We start from the raw sequence: 21,991 nt of genomic DNA on the forward strand, positions 1-21,991 counted from the left end.
GGAAGTTAGAAAGGAGGGGCTTGGGTCAGGGAGGTTTTTTAAAGCAGTAATTAGCATGTTTGCTCCCAGTGGCAGCTGAGAACCTGAGAAAAGGCTGCACCCAGCAGGAGCAGGAGCCCCGGCAGCCCAGGGAGAAGAAAGAGAATAGCCTTTTCTTGAAGTATAGAGATAAATGCTTATGGACAGAGTTGAAAACATTGAACTTAAAGTTGCACGAGACTACTTACTAGCGTAATTTTATTTTCCCCTTTGCTCAAACGGTGGATTGGATTTAAGGAGTAATAATTACCTTTTGTGTTTAGCAAGGCATCTTTTTAAAGAAACTGCCTGCCAGGAAAGGGACTCTGTATAATCCTCCTCCTCTCCACGGCTCATCCCAGGAGTTGAGTCTATGCTTCCAGAAAACCAATTACAGGGAGCCGCTCATTCACAAGATGCTCGCATCTAACTGTTGACGATTTCGGTAACAGAAATGACAAACGTGCTGCCACCACAGGCCTCCTTTAACGGGACTCTGAATCTGCACAGTCTACACGGGAGCTTCAATCTGCAAAGTTCCCAACCCTTGGAGGCCTTCTTCCGTATTTTTACTGCCTCTTTTCCCACTTGGCTTAGTTTTATCCTTTCCTGCCGGATCCGCCTCCACCTCACCATCCCTCTCACCCACGCATCTGTCTTGTCTGCAAAGCCACCCCACTTCCGCAGTGGCCGGTTCCTCAAGGGCAAGGCCAGCCTGAAAATGGACAGAGGAGGCACCTTCATCCAGAAAAAAGGCAGAAAGGAACCTGAGAAAACTAGGATGTCTTGGGTGTATTTAAACTAGTGCCAGTGTAACTCTCCACAGGGCTGCTGGCCCCCGCACCCTAGAGCCAGGTGCCAGATCCCAACAACCCTCTCTGAGGGCTTTATGGGGCCACTTAATGAAGCGACAATGTGTGAGACACCTCACTTCAGGTCCAAAGCCTCATGCCCTCCTTCCCAGAAACCTTGCACTGGAAGGAAAAATTGGTACGAACCCGGCATGGAAACTGTAACCAAAACTGGTTGACTGGCTCATGATCTAGCTTTTGTGAACTAGCTCAAACACACGGAGTGTTCAGAGTTGATTTTGGCCCGTCACCTGAAGCATGTGTTAACAATACAGACTATGGCCACGACCCAGAAGGACTGAAGGTGCACCATCATCCCAGGTGTTTCTAATCCCCAAGAAAGTTTAAGAACCATTGGCTCAGTCCATCTTCATGGATATGTATGTATATTTTCTTCCTGATTTTCTACTTTAGAAGCTTAATCCCAGAATGGAAGATACTCAGCAAAAGGCCAATCTTAACTTCAACAGAGGAAGAAAATGGAAACTTAGATGTAATATGACTAAGATTAGAAATATTGACTAAATTCAACAATTACCTCTTCCACCTCCAAGCTTTATTTTTTTTTAATTCTGTTTTTAACGTTTATTTTATTTTGAGAGAGACAGAGAGAGCATGCAGGTGAGGGGAAGAGGGAGAGGAGAGAGAGAGAATCCTAAGCAGGCTTCATGCTGTCAGCACAGAGCCTGATACGGGGCTCGATCTCATGAACTGTAAGATCGGAGTCAAAACCAAGAGTCAGACACTTAACTGACTCGGCCACCCAGGTGCCCCCACCTCCAATTTTTAAATGACAATTGACTGTTATGGCCAATCTCATTTTATTCCTTAAAACAACCCGATAGGGTGGTCCCGTTATTATCTCCGTTTTTACTGGGTAAAAAATTAGGTGGGGAGAGGCTAAATGACTTGTCTACCATTACAATTTTGCAAGCAGCCAATCCTTATGAATAATTCCAGAATAAAATGAGACCTACAAGAGTCTGTAATCATTACCCCTTGCCAACAATCTCTTCTGGTGTCTTCAAAGACCTTCTGTTGGATAAATGCAAGAGTCCCTTTTTCTCTGGGCAGCCTGGTCAGTGCACAGTGGTTATGTGATAAAAAGGTGGCTCCATCACGTGGGTTCTCTTTCATGAGTAAGATTACAAGGGCAACAAATACACGATGGCGTTGGCAAAATTACTGAAACCGTTTGAAAATATATCAATGACTACGGCGCTTCAGAATTCCCAAGTCAAATTAAAGAGCTAAAGGCAACAATTGGTATTTGCTCGTGGTCTCAGAGCCTTTGAGGGCCCAAGGGGTGGGTGTGTGGGTGTGTGTGTGTGTGCACGCGCACGTGTGTATCATTTCCTGGGGTTCCCTAGAGTTAATCTGGAAGCTAATTCTGAATGTGATCTTCTAAAACTCACCAACAAAATCTTGTTGGCATATTCACAGTAAATGGAATTCTCTTTTCCAAAGGAGGGGGAAGGATGCGTCTGGGAGAATGGAATTTCCTTGCTGGAGAGATTAATACCCCTGGAAGTGATTCACTTTACCGAAGAAAGGTGTCTAAGTCCCTGTAAAGCCTAGCCCTGCCAGGAGGCGAAGCTGAAGCAACAGCAGTTTACAAAGACACCCACCACAACCCTATAGCCACCTTGCACAGTGCTTCTCCATCTCTACCGTGGGTGCTCAGCACACAACCCTGGTCTGACATGTCACAGTGGAGAGAAAGTCTCTTGGACAGTACCTGGCCCACAGTGAGTGTGCTAACTACTAATGACCATTTATGACCACCTGTGACGGATAAGGGGCAGGAGCACGTGGAGAGAGCAGGGTGAAGGGGTTGCTCGAAGTAGAGAATGAAGAGTGGTCCTGGTGGACTGTGGGTGTCAGAGGGCATGGGAGCAGGGCTTGGGAAAGCAGGGAGGTGTGGCTCTTAATATGTGCCTATTTCTCCCTCCACTCACTCTTCAAATCCCCCAAGTCACTCTGACCTATTGGCAAGAGCCTTCCTGACTCAAGTTACGTGCGGCTTCTTGGTGCCTGCACAGACCCCACGCTCTCACTGCACTTTTCATAAGTGCTGATCTAAGCGAAGCTAGAGCTGCTCTTAGCCACAAGAAACCATCCATCAAAATTCCTTAGTTCTGAAAGGGTCGTACTTCCCTCGGATGGCTAAGAGGCACCTCAGACTCACCATGAACATAGTACACCTTTTGATTTCCCCACCAAACCGGTTCCTCCTCCAGGCTTTCCAGCGTCAAGAAACGGCATCGTGTCTGCCCCATTGTTCTGTGCCAGTCCTGCTCACACAGGCCACAGGAATTAGCTCCTGCCCACCTCTCCAACTTCATTACCCTCTCTCTGTATCCAGTACTGCCTCACCATACTGCCTTTTCTGTTTCTCAAATCCACCAAGCTCGGTTTCCCCCTACGGCCTCTGTATGCTCTGTCTACCGTGCCCTCTGATCTCATTATATAATGAGTGGCTCATTATACCACTCCCACCTCAGCCCGTCAGGGAAATTTACCTGGACCCCCAATCTGAAGCAGCTACCCAGTCACTGTCTATAACATCATCTCATTTTAACTATGTGCACTGATTTGTTCCTGGCACAGAACAGATGCCAACTAATACTGGCTGAATGGACAAGTGTAAGGTGCCAGTAAACGGGGGCTGGAAGCCTGCAGGGCATGGCTATGCTTGGGGTTTAGAAACATCGCTGCAGCGTAGGAGGCCTGGGTGGCTCAGCTGGTTAAGCATCCGACTCTTAATTTTGGCTCAGGTCATGCATGATCTTACACTTCACTGAGTTCAAGCCCCATGACTCTTGGTTTGGGCTCAGGTCATATTCTCACAGTTTGTGAGTTCAAGCCCTGCGTCGGGCTCTGTGTTGCACTGACGGTGCAGAGCCTGCTTAGGATTCTCTCTCCGTCCCTCCTCCCCTACTCTCTCTCTCTCTCAAAAATAAACAAACATTTAAAAACATAAGATAAAGTAAGTACTTTAAATGGCATCCAAAGGCCCACCTCCTACCACCAAACATCTGTTGCTCGTTACAGGTCTCTTAGGACAGCCAGCTAGACACAGGTTCACCCTGCCCCGATCAGCCATGTGTCAGGCACTATGGTCGGTTCAGGCAGGAAAAGTCATGATACATGGTGCTGAGTGGCACAACAGGTATGACGGGAGTGCTGGGGACTTGCTGCCTGGAGGACCAGGTGACAGGTGAGCTGGTTTTTTAAATGTGCTTTTCAAGAACAACAACAGTGGATTAAAATGCCCCGGCCTGCTGGGAGGTGCAAAGTCTCATGTCTGCAAACACAAACAGTGTTTTTGAGGGGCTGCTTTTTCAAAGCACTAATATATTTTGATTTCTTCCAGAGGGAACTCTACCTAGAAAGAAGCAAAGAGAACCAACTGGCCGACTATCCTACTGCTTAACGAACTATCATCCCACCAACTCAGCTTTTTTCAACAACAGCAGCAAATACAACTTACAAGCACACCAAAGGCCTACACCTGACATCCGGCTCAACCAAGATTTAAACTTCACAGAGACAGTTTTCCAAGCCTGGAGCCACCTGGCATCTCTGTGGAGCCAGTTACCATGAATACGCCTGCGAGTGAAATGAACAAAGACGTTTTACTAGAAACTCTTCCACAGGCTGTGCAGTGAAACACGTAAGAAATGAAATGCCTCCAAAACCGATGTCACTGCAGCTGGGTCCCTCTCCCATCCTGAAGTCTGTTCTTTCAGACGGAAACGCGACGTTGTGTTGACCTTGGTCTCACGCGTCTGCTTGTGTGGCAGTTCTTCAGTTCTATTCTCTTAAGGCACATTTGACAGCCGTCTGCTGGCAACATATTCAAATTAAGTGTCAGCTCATAAGCACTGCGGCCAAAATCACCCCACCGTACCTGGCTTACTGGGACAGGGTCATCCAGGGCTGACTTTCCTCTTCAGCTTAATTCTACCCAATAAGCTTACTGACAGGGACATACCTCCACTAAAAGGACACGTGAGGACACTTTCCAGGCCAGACACCAGCTCACAGTACTTGCTTCCTTTAAAACTACCTCGACGCCAAAGCTTCTAGGAATAGTTTAGTGTCCACCAACGAAGCTGCCTGATCTCCAACGAAGTTAATTGTACCAACAGTCCTCGGTCACCGTCCTATTTATAGATGAGAAAACTTTATCTAGGTGCTCTCCTAAATGCCTCCTTTAGGTGGCCCTCCTGAAGAAAGGGTTTCCATGGGTCCCCATTTCCCAGGTAACTGAAGTTATTCAGACTGGGGAAATGATGCACACAAAAATGACAAAGTGAGGAGAAACATTAAAATTAATAGGGGACGACTGCAATATCACTAATCCAAGAAATAAAATTTAAAGGAAAAAATTAAAAATTTAAAAATACCCAATGTTGTTTGCCTCATAGTAAAATGTGGGCTCTCCTGTATCTGTGGATGATCATAGCTCAATACGATCCTTTTTGGTTAAACCGCAAGATAATGCCTAGCAAAACGCTTAAATATTCACACTTTTTGACTTAGCAGCTTAACATCTGGAGGTTTTCCCTCACATAAAACTCCACGAATAGAAATGTTTACCGCCGCATAAGAAATAGTAAATAAACTGGAATCCTCAATGTCTAACAGTGCAGGAATACTTGGCTAAATTACACTTATACACGTATTAAAACAAAATACCCTAAGTTACTATGCAAGCTAAAATTACAAAATTAAGTGAAAAAAGCAACACAGCTTTGTATCTGTAGTTAATGGCAGAGCCTCTCTGGGTCTGGATCCTGGGCTCAGTTTTGTCCAGGAGCGCAAGGAGGCCCACCTCGGAGGGCTGCTGTGAGGTTTAAATGTGATAATTCACGCACAGCACTTGGAAAGCACTCCATCCACGTCCACAATTGTTACTACACTATTATTATATCTAGTAAAACAAGCACATGGACAAAATCTGGAAAAGAGGCAAATCTACTGGGCTGTCGGGATTTTGCCTTTCTTTTACCTACTGTTCCATTAGTTTTACGATATGAATAACACTGTTACTATTTACGCTTATGTAGAGAACATGTAATTCTGTCATAGAAGGTAGTTTGCCCTTTTATGACTCAGGAGTTAAGACGGAGCTTCCAGCCTGTGGACGCACCCAGCGCCCCCCGTAGAGCTCGAGTGGCCAGTCTGCTAAACCTGTTCTTCTTTAGTCCTTTCTCGGCTTTCCTGTTGCTTCCTAAATTTAGTCCTTTCTTGGCTTTCCTGTTGCTTCCTGTGAGTGGAACTTCTCAGACCCTCCAAAAATAAGTGTCCGTGCATAGTGACAACCTGAACCTCAGAACCCATGTGACCTCAAAGTAAAGTGCATGCACTTTGTCTCATCTCAGTTCAGCACATACAGGCCTTCAGCTACACCCTGGAACTCTGAGAAAATGGGGTGTGACACTGTGCACAACAGAGTCTTTTCCAGGCCCCCAAAAGTAATGTTTCATATCAGCTCTTTCTCACTATAATTAAATGCAATTTGGTATTCCACTGTGTTGTCAATAATGTCAATGTCTTGGAAAATTATTAGAAAGCCAAAAATAGGGGCGCCTGGGTGGCGCAGTCAGTTAAGCGGCCGACTTCAGCCAGGTCACGATCTCGCGGTCCGGGAGTTCGAGCCCCGCGTCGGGCTCTGGGCTGATGGCTCAGAGCCTGGAGCCTGTTTCCGATTCTGTGTCTCCCTCTCTCTCTGCCCCTCCCCCGTTCATGCTCTGTCTCTCTCTGTCCCAAAAATAAATAAACGTTGAAAAAAAAAAAAAAAAGCCAAAAATAGCAAATTACCTCTTCTGTGCCCCCTCCCACCCCCAATCATATTGTAGCAATAATTAAAATGATAGCTTAATTTCTTTGATGGCTTTTCAGAGAATTCTCTATGAAGGATTTTTTTTTTTTTTTGAATGACACAGATCTCATGATTTCCTATTTCTTCCCACTTTCTTGCAACGTGGATTAAGTTTACTGGTTTTACACATATCCAAAAAGCTAAATAAAAACCAGCCAGTCCTTAGGAGAAAGTACCGTCCTGGAGACCCGGAGCACGGTCGCCCCGAACACGCAGACTCGGCTGAGCTTTCACGCCTAGTGTTCCCTCCTGCCCACAACACGTTAGCTACCAAACGAGGGTCTCCCTTCTCTTCCTCATCCCCTCTTTGCTGCTACTGGGGTCTTACCCACCCCATCCACTGACCCGCTGGCTTGGATGGGAAGCCTCAGCATCATTCCTCACTTTCCTTTACCTGCCACACCTAGTTGGTTTGGGATTCTATTGACTTTAACTTCCAAAGTGATCGTCGTTATCTATCCACTCCTTCCGATTCCCTTCTCTGCCACTTCTTCGGCCCGTGTCATCTCTATGTAGACTAATGCCACAGCCCTTCAACCAGAGACCTGCCTCTTCATCTCTCCCTGCGTCTCTCCTGAGTTGCCCTCATAAGACCAAACCCAATCGTGTGATGTTACACACTCAGAAACTGCTAGTGGTTTCGCACTGCCCTTAAGTTACAGGCTCAATCCTCAGACTACAGTACAGCCCTCTGCAGTCTTCATATACTATACGCGTTACCTTTTGGGCGGGGGGGCGGGTGGTGGAGTGTGATGGTTCTGAATCATTCTGTGAATTCTTTATTATTCTGGATCTCTGGGTGCTGACCCATCAAAAATGTTTATTTAAAAAATAATTTTAAGGGTGCCCGGGTGGCTCAGTCGGTTGAGCATCTGACTTCGGCTCAGGTCATGATCTCACGGTTTGTGAGTTTGAGCCCCGCGTCAGGCTCTGTGCTGACAGCTCAGGGCCTGGATCCTGCTTCGGATTCTGTGTCTCCCTCTCTCTCTCTGCCCCTCCCCCACTCGCACTCTCTGTCTCTCAAAAATAAATTAAAAACTGTTAAAAAATTAAAAAAACAATAACTTTACTACTGGGTAGACTCTTTACTTCGGCCTTAGGTAATCACTATCGAAAAATTACCAACTCACAAAAAAGAACGTTAATGCTCTTATTTAATGTACAAGGCAGATTTTATTCCCTTCGTTCCATCTCCTCTCCTTTGAATAATCTAATTCCTGAGAACGTCCGCGTGGGCTGCTGCCATATCAGAAGACACTAACCAATACTGCACCTGAAATGCCACACACCCTGCTCTCCCCAAACAAGAGTAAAAATGAAAAGAAAATGGTTGTTTCACATGCAGGGCAGCCTCCCTTCCTGGAAGAAGCACTGACGGCCCACGGACTACAGCTCCCGGGGTGAGCTCACAGGGACGCATCTTCACGAGAGCACGAGAACGCCACTCTAGGGCAGACACTGGCCCACAGCCTCGCCAAACATTACTCCGTGCACCTTCCAAAGAGTCACTCGTGCTCCTGACAACCGTCTTCACAGCAGGCACTATCAGTCTCCACGTTTTATAGATGAAGAAGGTGAAGCACACGAGCTAAGTAAGTGCCTTGAGCAAGTGACTAGCTGGGAAATGCCAAGTCCTGGATTCACACGAGGCAACAGGACTCCAGGGCTCTCACGGGACCGCCACCGCCCCGGCCGCTGAGCAGAACGGCAAAGGCACGAAGGCGAGGAGGATCTCTGAGGGTACCATTAGGCTGACTGGATTTTCCCTTATCAGACTTCTTTTCAATAGGAAGATGGGAAGACACCGGCCTGCAGCTGGAGGCCTTCAGGTCCTACAAAACTGGCCTTGGCCTGGGGCAAGGGGTGGAGGACAGTATGGAATGAAGGAAGCCCCACGTCCTGGAAAATCCAAGCTCTCGTGCGGGGAACCGTGTGGCACGATGCGTGAATCACATAACCCTTCCTGACAGAGGCCGGGAGCCCTCCTGCCAAGTGCCGTTTCCCATACACCAGTGTGGGACCTGGGGCCAAGGCTCCCCGACGCTGAGGAGGGAGTGAGGGGCGCTTCCAGCGTTCAAACTTCAGAGCTGTACCGGTTTTCTAGAGGGACCCAGACAGCTGCCGACGTGAAACGAATGCCTACTTCTGCGTGCTATCTCATCACCTTAGCTCTTTTAACACATCAGCAGTAACCAGTTCAACGGCTCAGGGATGACTTATTTGGCCTAGTATGGAGTAACCTGTCGATATTCTTGTTTATGGTCCTTTCCCTTTGGCATTTAGTCTATTCCTTATAGCTTTTATTTTATAATCAGGTGTAAAGTTTCTCTCATTATCCCTCCACCTCTAAAAGAAACAGATTTTAGGAAAATTCTTTCAATTTGTCACAATGTATTCTGTAACACAATATAAGCAACAAAATTCAAAACTGCGAATTTCATGATACTCCTTAGAATTTAGAAAAACCAAATCCTGAAAGTTAACCTTTCTCTGGAGGTTAGTGTCAAGGTCATCACAGGTCGTGTTGAGAAAAACAGGTAATAAGATAATCACACAACTCTGTTATCTGCTGAAAGTCACAGGAATAGAGAGATGCATGAACCCCGGTGCCTGAATGGGTGATACAGACAGGCTGGGACAGAGGTGTGATTTGTGGCAACAATGATGAAGTGACAGCCAGAGAGAGGGGACCAGAGAGGAAGACAGTGTAAGGAAGCCAGGGCAGGGGGGGGGGGGGGGGGGGGGGTGGTCCAGGGGAGGGACCGTCACCGGGGGGCATGCGTGTACAGTGAGTCAAGAGCAGAGACCAGGAGCCTAGTGGGAAACCTTCAGCAGGACCTGGGCAGCCTCCTTGGGTGGGTGACAGTCCATTACTCACTCAGGGAACACAAACGGAAATTCAGGGAGCATAGGACAACGCCTTTATTTCACACATAACCAGAGAGGCAAACTGACCTGTTTTTGATCATTTAACATGCAGTTACGTTTTCATAATGTAATAGATATATTAATACTTTTACACTTGTGAAATTATGTTTTTTGTCACAATTTAAAAATTAAGGAGAATATTAGCCTGTTAGAGATGGTGGAAGGATCTATTTAAAGTTGTATTAAAAATAAGCTTTAGGGGCGCCTGGCTGGCTCAGTCAGAAGAGCATTCAGCTCTTGATCTTGGGGTCATGAGTTCGAGCCACACGTTGGGTGTAGAGATTACTTAGGTAAAACTTAAAAAAGAAAAAACAAAACTTTAAATGGAATCTTTAATACATTGATTAAAAAAAAAAATATTAACCCCAATCTAGTTAACACACACTGTGGGGTAAAACCTTTTTAAATTCCCATGGAGGTTGTTAAGAATCTGTTTGGAAGGGGAGTGGTCAGCCAGGGCAAGGGGGGGGGGGGTGGAGGGGAAAGGAGGGAACAAGCAGGCCAGCTCTTCCCCAGAGCAGGGCACACCAGGGATCCCTGTCTGCTGCCACAACCCTGAACCCTGAAGGCCTTCACGTTCTAAAAGTATCAAACATGGTTTCTGTACACCGAGTTATGCGTATGTCTGTTTCGAGGCAACTGCCTCTGTCACAACATCGTGTCCGATCAGAGGTCACTGTGGGCTCACATATACAATCAGACCAAGGTAAATAAACAGAGGTAAGAGTCAGACAAAACCAGAGGACTGTGCAGAAATGAACGGATTAAGTCCCACACTCAGAAAAGGAAGGAGAGCAAAGGCCATCTGCTTGAACAGGAATGTTCTAGTTTTCAGCAGTTTTCACAGGGTGACACTTACAGGGAGGGAACTGCTGTCTCTCGAGGACTTCATATTATTTTGTTATAATATTATGCTTGTCAAAACACCTGATAAATGCATAGGCCAAAATGGATCTCTAATGAAATATATGTGGCCTTATCTCAACATGATAGGGTTGAGAGGATGCTTGTTAAGCGCACTGCAATTGAACGCATCTGCTAAAACCTAAGATAAAACTAGACTCAAAGTGGCCTTGACAAATTGAAACAGCATCTATCAAATTAAATAAGAGAAGGCAAGTTAGTGTAATTTTAATTTGTTCTCAAGTACATAAGGAAAAGGAGAATAAAAACCGGGCAAATAAAACAGAAAAAGAGCCTGTAGTCATAGTGGAACATCGGTCAGCTCAAAAAGCTAAAGAAGCATAATTTTTTAAACCATTTTTAAAATCAACACATCCATCCGAGTGTGTTTCACTAAAGCCAAATCATTCTTTATTCTGAGGGTAATGGAATGGTGCTGTCTCCCTTCCTATCTCATTGGGTGGCTTGTGGGAATAAAACAGATATGCAAGTGTACAGAGAAATTAAATTCAATATACAAAGCTAGCATTCTACTCCAAAATGGGTGTTAAATAAACAGAATGGAATTGAGGGAAGAAAAAGTTTAGTAATTTTTAAAGGGTGACGGCATTGAGAGTGCAACATAAGAAGATAAAGATTCAGCTGTAGTATGAGGTATATTAAGATCTGTCATGAAACTACTATGTTCTATGTCAATTATACCTCAATTAAAAAAATAAGATTGGTCAGCTATTTGTCTGAACCCTGTTATTAAAGGAGATGGTGGAATCTGCAGCCCTGATGGGGCCACCAGAGAACCCAAAAATCTAATTTAGAGCCTCTACTATATGGAAGAAGCATAGGGACAAAATTACTGCCTTTATGCCTTTTACCTTTAAATGGAGCATTCCAACTTTTTATCCCTTAGGACAGATGATTAATTTGAAGTACTTTTGAAACAGCTGAGGCTGAAATTAAGATTTTATTTTTTAATGTTTATTTTTTTTTTATTTTTGAGAGAGAGAGAGAGAGAGCACAAGCAGGGGCGGGGCAGAGAGGGAGGGAGACAGAGAATCCCAAGCAGGCTCCGGCTGTCAGTGCAAAGCCCGATGCAGGGCCTGAACCCAAGAACCTCGAGATCATGACCTGAGCCCAAGTCATATACTCAACTGACCGAGCCACTCGGGCGTCCCTGAAATTATTTCTAAAAAACAGAAACCACTTTCAATTTTCTCCATCTAAAGTGCTTCATGTTCTCCTAACCACCTAGACCATGGCAGCGGTGGGATGGGGATGGGCCAGAGAGAATGATTTATCATATTCAGTCTATTTGTTCCAACTATATAACATGCCAGATTTTACTTTGGGATCAAAGCTGACAAGTAGTAAATAAGCTAAATTGTGACTTTCTGAAGACACAGATTCCCAATTAGGAATTTTAAGAGGTAAGTTTGCTGGTCACCAACCTTTCTGGGGTGGAGGGACTTGTGATTTAGTGTGGTCACATTATTCTCGGGTGTCTTCTACTTTCTATAAACTAGATGTGGACTGAGACACAGGATTTAGGGATCTGCTGGGCAGGAGTCCACCTGCTGACAACCGGTTACCAACGACTGCCCCAGAATGTTCAACAGTTTAGACATAAAAGTTACTCTGAGAGGGGCACCTGGGTGGCTCAGTTGGTTAAGTGTCCGACCTCGGCTCAGGTCATGATCTCGGGGTTCATGAGTTTGAGCCCCACGTGGGGCTGGCTGCTGTTAGCATAGAGCCCACTTTGGACCTTCTGTCCCCCTCTCTCTCTGCCCCTACTCCACCGGTGCTATCTCAAAAATAAACATTTAAAAAAGTTACTCTGAGAGAAATTAATAATATTCTATGTTGTAATAAAGAAAACACTGGCAGGGGTGCCTGGGTGACTCAGTCAGTTAAGCTTCTGCCTCTTGGTTTTGGCTCAGGTCATGATCTCATGGTTCTTGAGATCAAGACCTGCATTGGGCTCTGCACTGACAGTGCAGAGCCTGCTTGGAATTCTCTCTCTCCCTCTCTCTCTGCCCCTCCCCTGCTTGCCAGTGCAAGTGCACATGTGCTCTCTCTCAAAATAAACAAACATAGAAAGAAAGAAAGAAAGAAAGAAAGAAAAGAAAGAAAGAAAGGAAGGAAGAAAACACTGAAAGGTGGGCAGGGACACATACCTAAAATAACAAACACAACAAAACAAACCACCAAATATGGCAGGCAGGCCACCAGCAAGATGAGTACTGAGGCCACCAGCTGATAGAGTACTGAATACTCAGGATTGACTATTTACAGAATTTTGTACTTAAGGGTCTTAAAATGTTAGGTCCCTTTAGGACTTGTGCATTGTAAAATGTCACATGTGTACGAAGTAAATGTGTTTCAAGCCTGGGGATTGGGAGCAACTCTGGTGATGGAGAGGAAAGGAGGGAGAAAAAACTCCCGTGGGGGGAAAAGGTCTGAGAGGGAAAGGCAAGCCCCTCGTGTGACTGAATCAGAATGTTCTAATTTCAATTATGTTATCAACTTCACAGGGCACCTGGGTAGCTCAGCTAGTTAAGCGTCTGACTTTGGCTCAGGTCATGATCTCACAGCTTGTGAGTTCAAGCCCTGTGTCGGGCTCTGTGCTGACAGCTCAGAGCCTGGAGTCTACTTCAAATTCTTTGTCTCCCTCTCTCTCTGCCCCTAACCCACTCACATTCTGTCTTAGTCTCTCTCAAAAATAAACATGAAAACATTTTTTTAATTAAAAAATATATAAACTTCCCATTAATTACATTCTTTACTACAGTTTACAGTTTTGATTTCCTTTTTTTATCAGAGACTGATCAATTCTGGAGACAATACAATGATAAAATATACTGCTTTGGGGAGAAACGTAGGGGGAGAGGAAAAGAATGTCCAAGAATACTATGATCCTGGCTGACACAATCCTTCTTCACGATGATTAAAAGTCATCAGTATATTTGTCCAGCGTGGTAAAATTTAAATATATATGAATACAAAAACTCTTACGTGATTCAATATCGTAGACCCACCATACATTTCCCACATCTGTTCCCCTCCCAGAAAGATACAGGGAACAGCTTCTATGACATGGACATGAAGGACAAGGACATGAAGAACGGGAGAGGAAACAAACACATGAGAGATGTCCCAATTTCCAGACGCTGGAAGTCGAACAAAGGGGGTGCGAGCCAACGGTCTGAGAGGCACAGAGAGGAGCGAGTGCAGCGGGGGAGCCACTAGAATGCCAGCCACTGTGGCACAGAGCCTGGAAAGGCACAGGCGTCCCAGAAAGTGGGGCCAGCAACCAGGTCGTTGGCTCAAAATTTTAAGAGGAGTTAAGGTCTCTAACCCAACCCAATTCAAGCGGTCAGTGGTCCACCTCCCAGAAGGATATTTGGAAAAGAGAAGTTTCTTGAGAGTACCAGAAATAAAGATAAATAAATCTTTATTTAGAGCTGAAGAGAGTGTGGAGAAATTAGAACAAAAAGGCAGAGAGAGGGAGAAAGAGAGAGAACCCAGTAGAGAAAAGGCAAAGCCAGAGGATTAACTCAGGAGGTACAACACCTAACTGACAGGATTCTGGAAAGAACAGAGAAAAGAGAAGGAAGGAAAGTATCCAAGAAACAACACACAACAAACTTCCTCAACTGGAAGGCAGGAGTCTACAGTCAGCAAGGGCTGACACAGTGAGTGAAGAGACCCACCCCAAGGGCAACTGAGAGGATCCTCAAACCTTCCAGAGGAGGAAGGCAGCACACACACTAAAGACTGAATCACAACAGCTCCTGTCCCTCAGCTGCAGCACTAGAAGCTAGAGGGCAAGTCAGGAGTCAGGACTTGAAGGCAGTGAGAGAAAATTATTCCAAATCTAGAATTCTATACCCAGCCAAACCTCGATTAAGCAAGAGGATGGGATAAAGACATGTTTTTGCATAAGACAAGATCTCAGAGTATTTACCTCCCACCACCCTTCTCAGCAAACTCCTAGGGGATGATGATGTCCCGTGCGAGCTGAGGGCACAGGCTAAGAAAGGCGAAGACATGGGGTTGAGGAAACAGCGTTCACTGGAGGAAAGAAGTGAGTGATAATGACGACGAATGCCCCAGGACAACCGTTACCAAACAGTCCTAAACAGTAAATACCCTGACTGTCAGGTTTGGGTCAGGGAGATGTGGTCCAAGGAAAGCCATAAAAACATGAATTAATAATTCTAGAGAAATGGAAGAGTTTTAGAAGAAAGGAAACATAACCGTGGTATACTTCATAAGCCTTACAGAGTCAGATGTTGAAAAACGGGGGAAAAGGATCCGTGAATAACACAGATAGCGGTAAAAGCTTATTGTTTAGAAACAGGAAACTGGCAGAGGAGTGGGCGGTCGGGTTCGAGGAGGGGTGTGTTCTGGTAAGCGGTGCCACACCGACGTGACTTTGTAACCCAGGGACCCTTCTTACCGATAAAACAGACGTTAAACAAATCTTCCAAATTACTTCATTTTCTGTCCATCGTTTGAGCCTAGGGGCTTTAATCTGGAGGAATTACCGTGCGATACAGAACAACAGGGCTGGAACAAGCGAAGGCGGAAGGAACCGCGCAGAAGGGACAGAAAGAGCAAGCTGGGAAGGGGCTTTGCACTCACCATCTCTCTGGCTATTTCCAGCGCCTCCTGCAGGCCATAGAGCCTGCCGCACACCAGGTAGATTCCGTTGGCCCAGAGAATACAACCCTCATGGACCCAAAATTCATTGCTGTCAAGAGGTAGTTCAGGGATTTGTAACTCCAGCTCGGGGCCACCTTCGGAAGTGGTGGGCATGGAGGGCTTTGAGTCCAAAACGGTCTTTTCGCCGCCACCCTCGGTGGTTGCTTTCTTACAAGGGAGCCCCCTGGACAGGGACCGAGGGCCCCCGCCACAGTCTTCCGAGCGGTGTCGCCGCTTAAACCTGGGGTGGGCGGCCAGGCTCCTCTGCTCCTTCTGCTGCTGCTCTTCCTCCTCCTCAGTGTCCGTCTTGGAGCCGTTGGACGCGCTTTTGTGCCGTACCTTAACCTTGCTCTGCATTTCCGTGGCCCTCTTGGGCGGCGGATTCTTCGGGAGAGTGGCTGCATAATCTTGGGGATAAAAGGGTCCAAAGAGGTCGCCCATGTTCCGGTAACTGGCCCACTTGCCACACAGACAGCAAACCAGGTGCCCCATAACAGAAGACTCTGTCACGACGGGGCCCTGCAGCATGAAGGACGAAGCCGGGAGCACCTTGCTTTCAGTGCTGCTGGGCGGCGGGGTCAGAGACCTCTGACCCTTCCGACCCCTCACCAATTTGGTCTGTTCTTCTTCTTCAGCATTGATGATTGTACACACGGCTCCAAGTTCACACTTATTTACTACATGGATATAAGGGAAAAAAGACTTGTTCTTGGCGTCGGTTTTATCCAGTGGCTGGGTGGCATACTTTAGTTTGATCTCAGGTTCTTGGGGTTCCACGATGGGAACCGCCTGTTTGGTTTTCCGCTTCCTTGGCTGGGCCCCAGGCTTCCTTCTCTCCCGCCTTTGCCTCTGCTTTTTTGGCTTTGGCTCTCCATCTGCAGAAGCTTCTGGTATCTGAGGGGGCTGAGGGGGTGGAGGTGGTGGCTGCTGTTTCTTCTGCTTGTTCACACTACCGATGGGTCTCCCCTTCTTCTTTCCTGACGGGAAGTACCCCTTCGGGGGGAAACCCTCTTGTTTGGGGGAAATCGTCACTGAATCGCTCTCCTTGTCTTCAGCCTTGGGGTTTGCCTCAGGGGCCGACACGCCCGCTGGAGGTACATTCTTTGCGTCAGAAAAGATTAAAGGCGCAGTCCCACCAAGGGAACCGTCTGGTCTCCCCTGGTTACTCCCAGGCTTCTGTGAGGTGGTGGACGTCATGGTGCCAGGGGGTTCCTTTCCAGCGGTGACCGTGTCTGGGTGTGTTTCGGTCTTCACTTTGTCGTCCCCACTGCCACGCCACTCCTCGGAAGACCTCGCCAGGGGCTTTTCTACGTTCAAGTCCTGGCTTGTGGGACAGACTAGGTCAGATACCAGCTCACCTTTTCTCTTCTCCATCTCGGCGTCCGGAACAGCCACACTCCCACCTTCGGGAGGGCCACTCTTCAAAGACAGTATGTCATCGAGAGTAACCGTGTCTCCCCCAGCCTCCGCGCTGTTCGAGGATGCACTCCTCCTAATATTCGGGGACGTGATCTTCTGAACTATAGCCTCCAGTTTCAACCCCCGTCCTTTCCGAGGGGGCAGTATTTTGGTCTTAGCAGGGCTCGTGAGGGTGACGGCAGGGCAGTTCCTACTATCTGGACTCGGAAGGTCCTTGGAGGATTCTCTCTTAGGGACAGACTTGACATCCTGACTGTGAGAAAGATGCGCATAGGAATTGAATGCTCGATCGGCGCCTTCTTTTGGTGGGTGAAGGAGGCGCCCTTTATCTTCGGTGTTACTGTTTTTCACATCTTGTGACTGCCTCTTGCTGGGGATGGGAGAGATAAAGGAACGCACCCGCCTCCGCATGATTAAGGGGTTTTGAGAAGAATGATCCTCTTGGCCTGGAAGCCTGAGCATAACATTGCCGGGTTTGGATGACTGTGCGGTCTCGGCGAGCCCGTGCCCATCGGCCTCATGGGGGGGTCCGTACCTTTTCTGATTGGACATTCCCGGAGGGCCGCTGCTTTTGGCTGGAGAAGTCTGTCGGGAAAGATCCCAACAAGATTCTTGTTGTAGCTTCTGGGAGCCATGCTTCAATTCAATGCCTTTGTTAGACAGACTGTCACTAGACATGAGGCAGCGCCCGCCTTCCTGAGCGCTGGGGTCGTGGTAAGTCCCCATTGGTGGGCCATACATCATACCGTCTTTGTCGTTTTTCAGGGGGCTCCGCACCCTGTCGAGAAACTGCTGCTGCCTCGGGCTCTTCCGTGGTCCCTCCTGCCTGTGCTGTGCCGCAGAGATTACTCCCTGAGCAGAGCTGCTGCTCCAGTCTTTGTATTCCTCTTGTTGCTGTTGGTACATCTGTCTCTTATAATGGAGCTGAGAATTCAAGCCTGCGTTGGGGTCCCCATAAGCATGAGCCCGCGTATTTGTGTGGTAAGCGGAGGCCAGGCTTTCTGAGTTGGGAGAGAAGGGAGCGTGTAAAGAAGTCCGGTTGGCCCTCTCCGAGAAGGTCATGTGTGGGTTCATGTGATGAGGGTCTCCCCCTGGGCCTCTGCTCCTCCCAGGAGACATCTTCAGTTTTTCTGAGAAGTCATGATATTGCGAAGGGGACCGACCCCTCATGCCCTCCCGACCACCGACTCTGCCAGGGACCCGCCGCATTGGCGCGGGTCTGCTGTCCTGTGGGCCATAGTCTGAGATGGAATCGTGGGCTGCTCCAGGGCTGGCATTGCCGCGGTAAGACTCGTGCTTGATGCTAGCAGGATGGCAGTGGTCTCCGGATTTCTTGTTGTTGAAACTAGCTTGAGATTTGGGTGGTTCAAAGTCTTCTTCTTTTATCTGCCCGCTCTGGGATTTCAGCTTTGTTTCCATGGATACCAACCCACCCGGAAGAATGACCGACTGACTTAAACTTGGATTGAGCCGTTCACTCCTTGCAAGTCTGGCGTCAGCACCCATGTGTCCCAGTGAGTGAGCCCCCGGGTCCCTGACAATCTGTCTTAGTGGAGAAATATCACAGATCACTGATCTTCTTTCAGAGAGGGAACCCCCGGGCTCATGAGCCGATGACTGGGGCTCTATTTCAAACTTTCTGGGAATCGGATAGTCAGCCAAATTGATCTGTTTCATCTCAGGAGCCGTGCCGCTTGACTTCCTCTCCCAGGGGCCCCAGTGGGGGTTTTCTAGTAGGGACCCAATGCTTTTGTTCAAAAGGCCCCTGCTAGCCAATTCATTGGTTTGACTGACCAAGACGTTAGGCCTCGTGGCTCCTTCCAGGCCACCAGCCATGCCCTGATGCTCCTGAGTGCTCCTAGAATATCTCCTGTCAGGGTGGTGGTGGTAGCCCTGAAGCACTTCCTGCAGGAGGCTAGGGAACTTCTCATTTCTACCCTTTCGCTCCCCGTGGCCAGTGAAATCACCCTTATCTTGTCCCGTAGGATACTGAGGAAAGCTACTGACGTTTCTTGGCACGGCCGACCCGAAACTATCTTTGTAACTGTAGCGCAGGCTTCCAGGAGATTTGCTGGGCTCACTTCTGCCTATAAAACCAGGGCCCACCGTGGAGTGCCCGCTCTGGCCATTTCCCTCTCCATTGTGGTTCGAGTTATTATCTCCATTCTTGTTTCCTTTGCTCCCTCCCCCCGGGGGCTCTGGCTGTGGAACTGATGGGTGACTGGTCTCCTTTGCCCCACCAGTGCTGGGTGGCCTTTGAGTGACTGCAGGATCATCCTCTTGGGAGCTTTTATCTTGCCCACCAGGCTTTTCTACCCGACTTGTCATAGCTTCCCGGGAGACAATCACCCCAACCGTCTTCTCATTGACTTTTGGGTTGCCCTCGGATGACAGCGGTGTGTCCTTAGCGCCTGGCGAGGCAGCCTCTTCTCCGGCTGCAGGACTGGCATTGAGTCTGGGGGCTTCGTTCTGAGTGCCTTGCGCTGGTGAGGAGCCAGCTTTCTCGGAGGCTCCGCCCTTGTAGGTGGTGTCGGAGCTGGTGCTCTGGCCACTTAACTGCCTCACACGCTCGCCTTGATCCTCAGAGCTGCTGGAGCAGCCTCCGTCCAGCGACTCTGCCATGGGGGACTTCAGTTGTTCTTCAGGCTGTGAGGAGCCTTCAGAGTTTGTGCAGCTGTCTGCTTTCTTAGAAGATGAGGAGGGCCTCTTGGAGGTCTTCTTCTGAGGTGTCAGGGCATCAGAAAGTAGCATGTGCTGAACGGTATTAGGAAGATTGGCCACTTGAGTACTCAGGGCGCTCAAACTACTCAGCCCAGGATCTGTCAGTCGCTTTTCTGGCACTCCTTCTAGTCCAAACCCTTTGAAGCCTGCAGCATGAGAATTAGGGCTGGGCATCATTGAGGGGGTCGGGCTGAGCTGGGGCATTAACTGTAAAATTCTGTTTCTGGAACCCATGGGCACACTGCCTTGCCCGCACTGGAGGCTCTCCCCACTCTGCATCAGAGGAGACGGGGTGGAGCTACAGCTCGGAGACTGAACCACCGAGGCCGCGGGGGAGGGGTTCGAGATGGGGCTGAAGTTCTGGTGGAACTGCATGGGGGACCTCACAGGAACCTCGGGCTGGCTGTACTGGCCCACCTGGCCCTGCAGGGGCAGCTTGGTGGCAGCGTTGGCGTACTGCATCACATGCTGAGGGGGGTGCTGCTGCGCCTGCTGCGCCTGCTGCTGCGGCTGCTGCTGCGGCTGCTGCGTCCCTGGTGGAATCTTTGCCTGTTCAAAATTCTTCATAGATTGAGGCTGATAGCTGTAATTTGATTGTGTCCCATAGGCCTGTGCATTAGAACCCACGCCGTGTCCTTCATACTGGGATCCAGCGTTCACGCTGTAACCGCCGTCGTAGCTCTGTCCCGACTGGCTGAAACGCTGTGGCGAAGGGAAGGAGGAGGAGGAGGAGGCGGCAGAAGACTGGTAGTGTTGGCCGAACTGACCCACTCGGAGCTGGTACCCGGCAGCAGAGGACGGCAGAGCTGAGGGCCGCTGCATCGGCTGCAGATGGGACGAACCGGACGCCGGCTGGCCAGTGGCTTGCGGCAGAGGCTGATGGGACTGGTAAAGCTGTTGTCTCAACTGCTGTACCTGCTGCTGCTGCTGCTGCTGCTGCTGCTGCTGCTGCTGGCTGGAGGCCTGCTGCTGGTACTGAGCGCTCCCTGGAGAGAAGGGCCCCGTGTAATCCTGCTGATAATGAGACACACCACCAAGGGCAGAGTGCTGTGCTTGAAACTGGCCCACGTGACCCTCGCTCCCATACTGATTGCCAAAGCTGCTCCCCTGGGGGGGTCCGTAGCTCTGCACAGGCCCCGAAGGCCTTCGCTGAGGCGGCTGTGGGGTTCCCGACGTCACGGGGTCTTTGCTGCCCGCCATGTAGTAAAAGTCTCCAGCCTCCTTCCTGAAACCCTGGTAGCCCTGGTGGCCAGAGGTTTCGCTAGCCATCGCTGCCGCAGCCGCCGTTCCTCGTCGCCCACCGCCGCCGCCGCCGCCGCTGCCACCACCGCCGCCACCTGCACCCCCAAAATTCTGGAACATCTGGGCCTGACGAGGGCTGAACTCTTCTATCCGGGATGAGCCGTGTACCTCCTGCGGGTAGCTCTGTTGGTCTCCGTGGTAACTGCTTTGCTCCCGGAAGGACTGCATACTGTTCAGCAGCACGGCAGCAGGCCAACAGCCCTCCTGGAAATGGAAGAGGAGACAGGAAAATATCAGACACGCATCTCCTCCGTACAAAGAAAATCAAGTCTAGATGATGGAGGGGATACAATCATTCAGATGCCCAGATGAAGGGGACTGGGCTGAATCTCATCTCCTTTGATTTCTTATCCTATCCCTTTCTGAAAATGCAAATAAGTGGGGAAATGGCCTCAGGAGTGAGGCAGAAGCCTGTGGCAGATGAAAAGAAACAGTCTGGGTAAATACAAATTTAATACAGAAAAAAACCTCATAAGTAAATAAATGAGCCCCCAACATTCTATCGGGCTAAAATATGGGGCTGTGCTATTACTATTAATAAAAAAAAAAAAACAAAAAAAACCCCAGCAATTTTTAAGTAAGTCTTCCAGTTACAGTGGGGGAGTATGAGGAAAAAAACACTTTCATTTATTTGCTTTCGTTATTATTTGTCTGATCGCTGAACTGAGTCTCAAATAATGATGAGGCAGTCACTCCACTGGCTGTCCCACCCTCCCCAACTTTGAGCAACAGAACTCAGTCTCATGTCCAAGTGCATGCTATTGCAGGTTTCCTGTAATTACTGACTGGTGACCCCAGGACACTCAACTCTGACCAGTGTATGGATCCCCTGATTGCTGCAGTCATTCCTCACAAACTCAGGGCTTAACCTCTTTCCTGACAAGCGACTGTGTGCCAGGCACTCCTCCTTTCAGCCATCTGTCCTTAACTCCCAGGGACAAAGGACTAGGCAGCATAAGCCAAAGCAGCAGTGACTTTTCTTCCAGATTCTTTTTGTAGGTCTGCAAGAAGTTCCAGCACCTCTAACACCCACACAGATTCTTATTTGCCAATCTAGTATTCACAGAGTTATAACTGGCCATTACTGTGAAGTAGGAAATTGAAACAGTCACTTTGGAAGACAGTACAAAATATAGAAGAAAATAAAAATTCATCAACTAGGACCTAGACTCTTCTCAAAGTCATCCGATTGGGTCAACAGCTTGCATTACCTTTGCTGATGTAATTAGCATGTAATGTACTACTCTTCTTAGTCAAT

At 48.3% G+C, this 21,991-nt stretch overlaps 1 protein-coding gene across 3 annotated transcripts in view; it reads right to left on the reverse strand.

Annotated features, from left to right (window-relative positions):
* Positions 1 to 21,991, reverse strand: part of TCF20 (transcription factor 20) — a 111,253-nt gene that overhangs the window by 34,301 nt on the left and 54,961 nt on the right. For all 3 annotated transcript variants that reach the window (XM_043562778.1, XM_043562777.1, XM_043562779.1), the window contains exon 2: positions 15,232 to 20,937. In XM_043562778.1, the coding sequence (XP_043418713.1) occupies positions 15,232 to 20,937 (5,706 nt within the window). The remainder of the gene's footprint in view (positions 1 to 15,231; positions 20,938 to 21,991) is intronic.

The sequence above is a fragment of the Prionailurus bengalensis genome, chromosome B4, assembly GCF_016509475.1.
Source record: "Prionailurus bengalensis isolate Pbe53 chromosome B4, Fcat_Pben_1.1_paternal_pri, whole genome shotgun sequence".
Taxonomy (NCBI): Eukaryota; Metazoa; Chordata; class Mammalia; order Carnivora; family Felidae; genus Prionailurus; species Prionailurus bengalensis.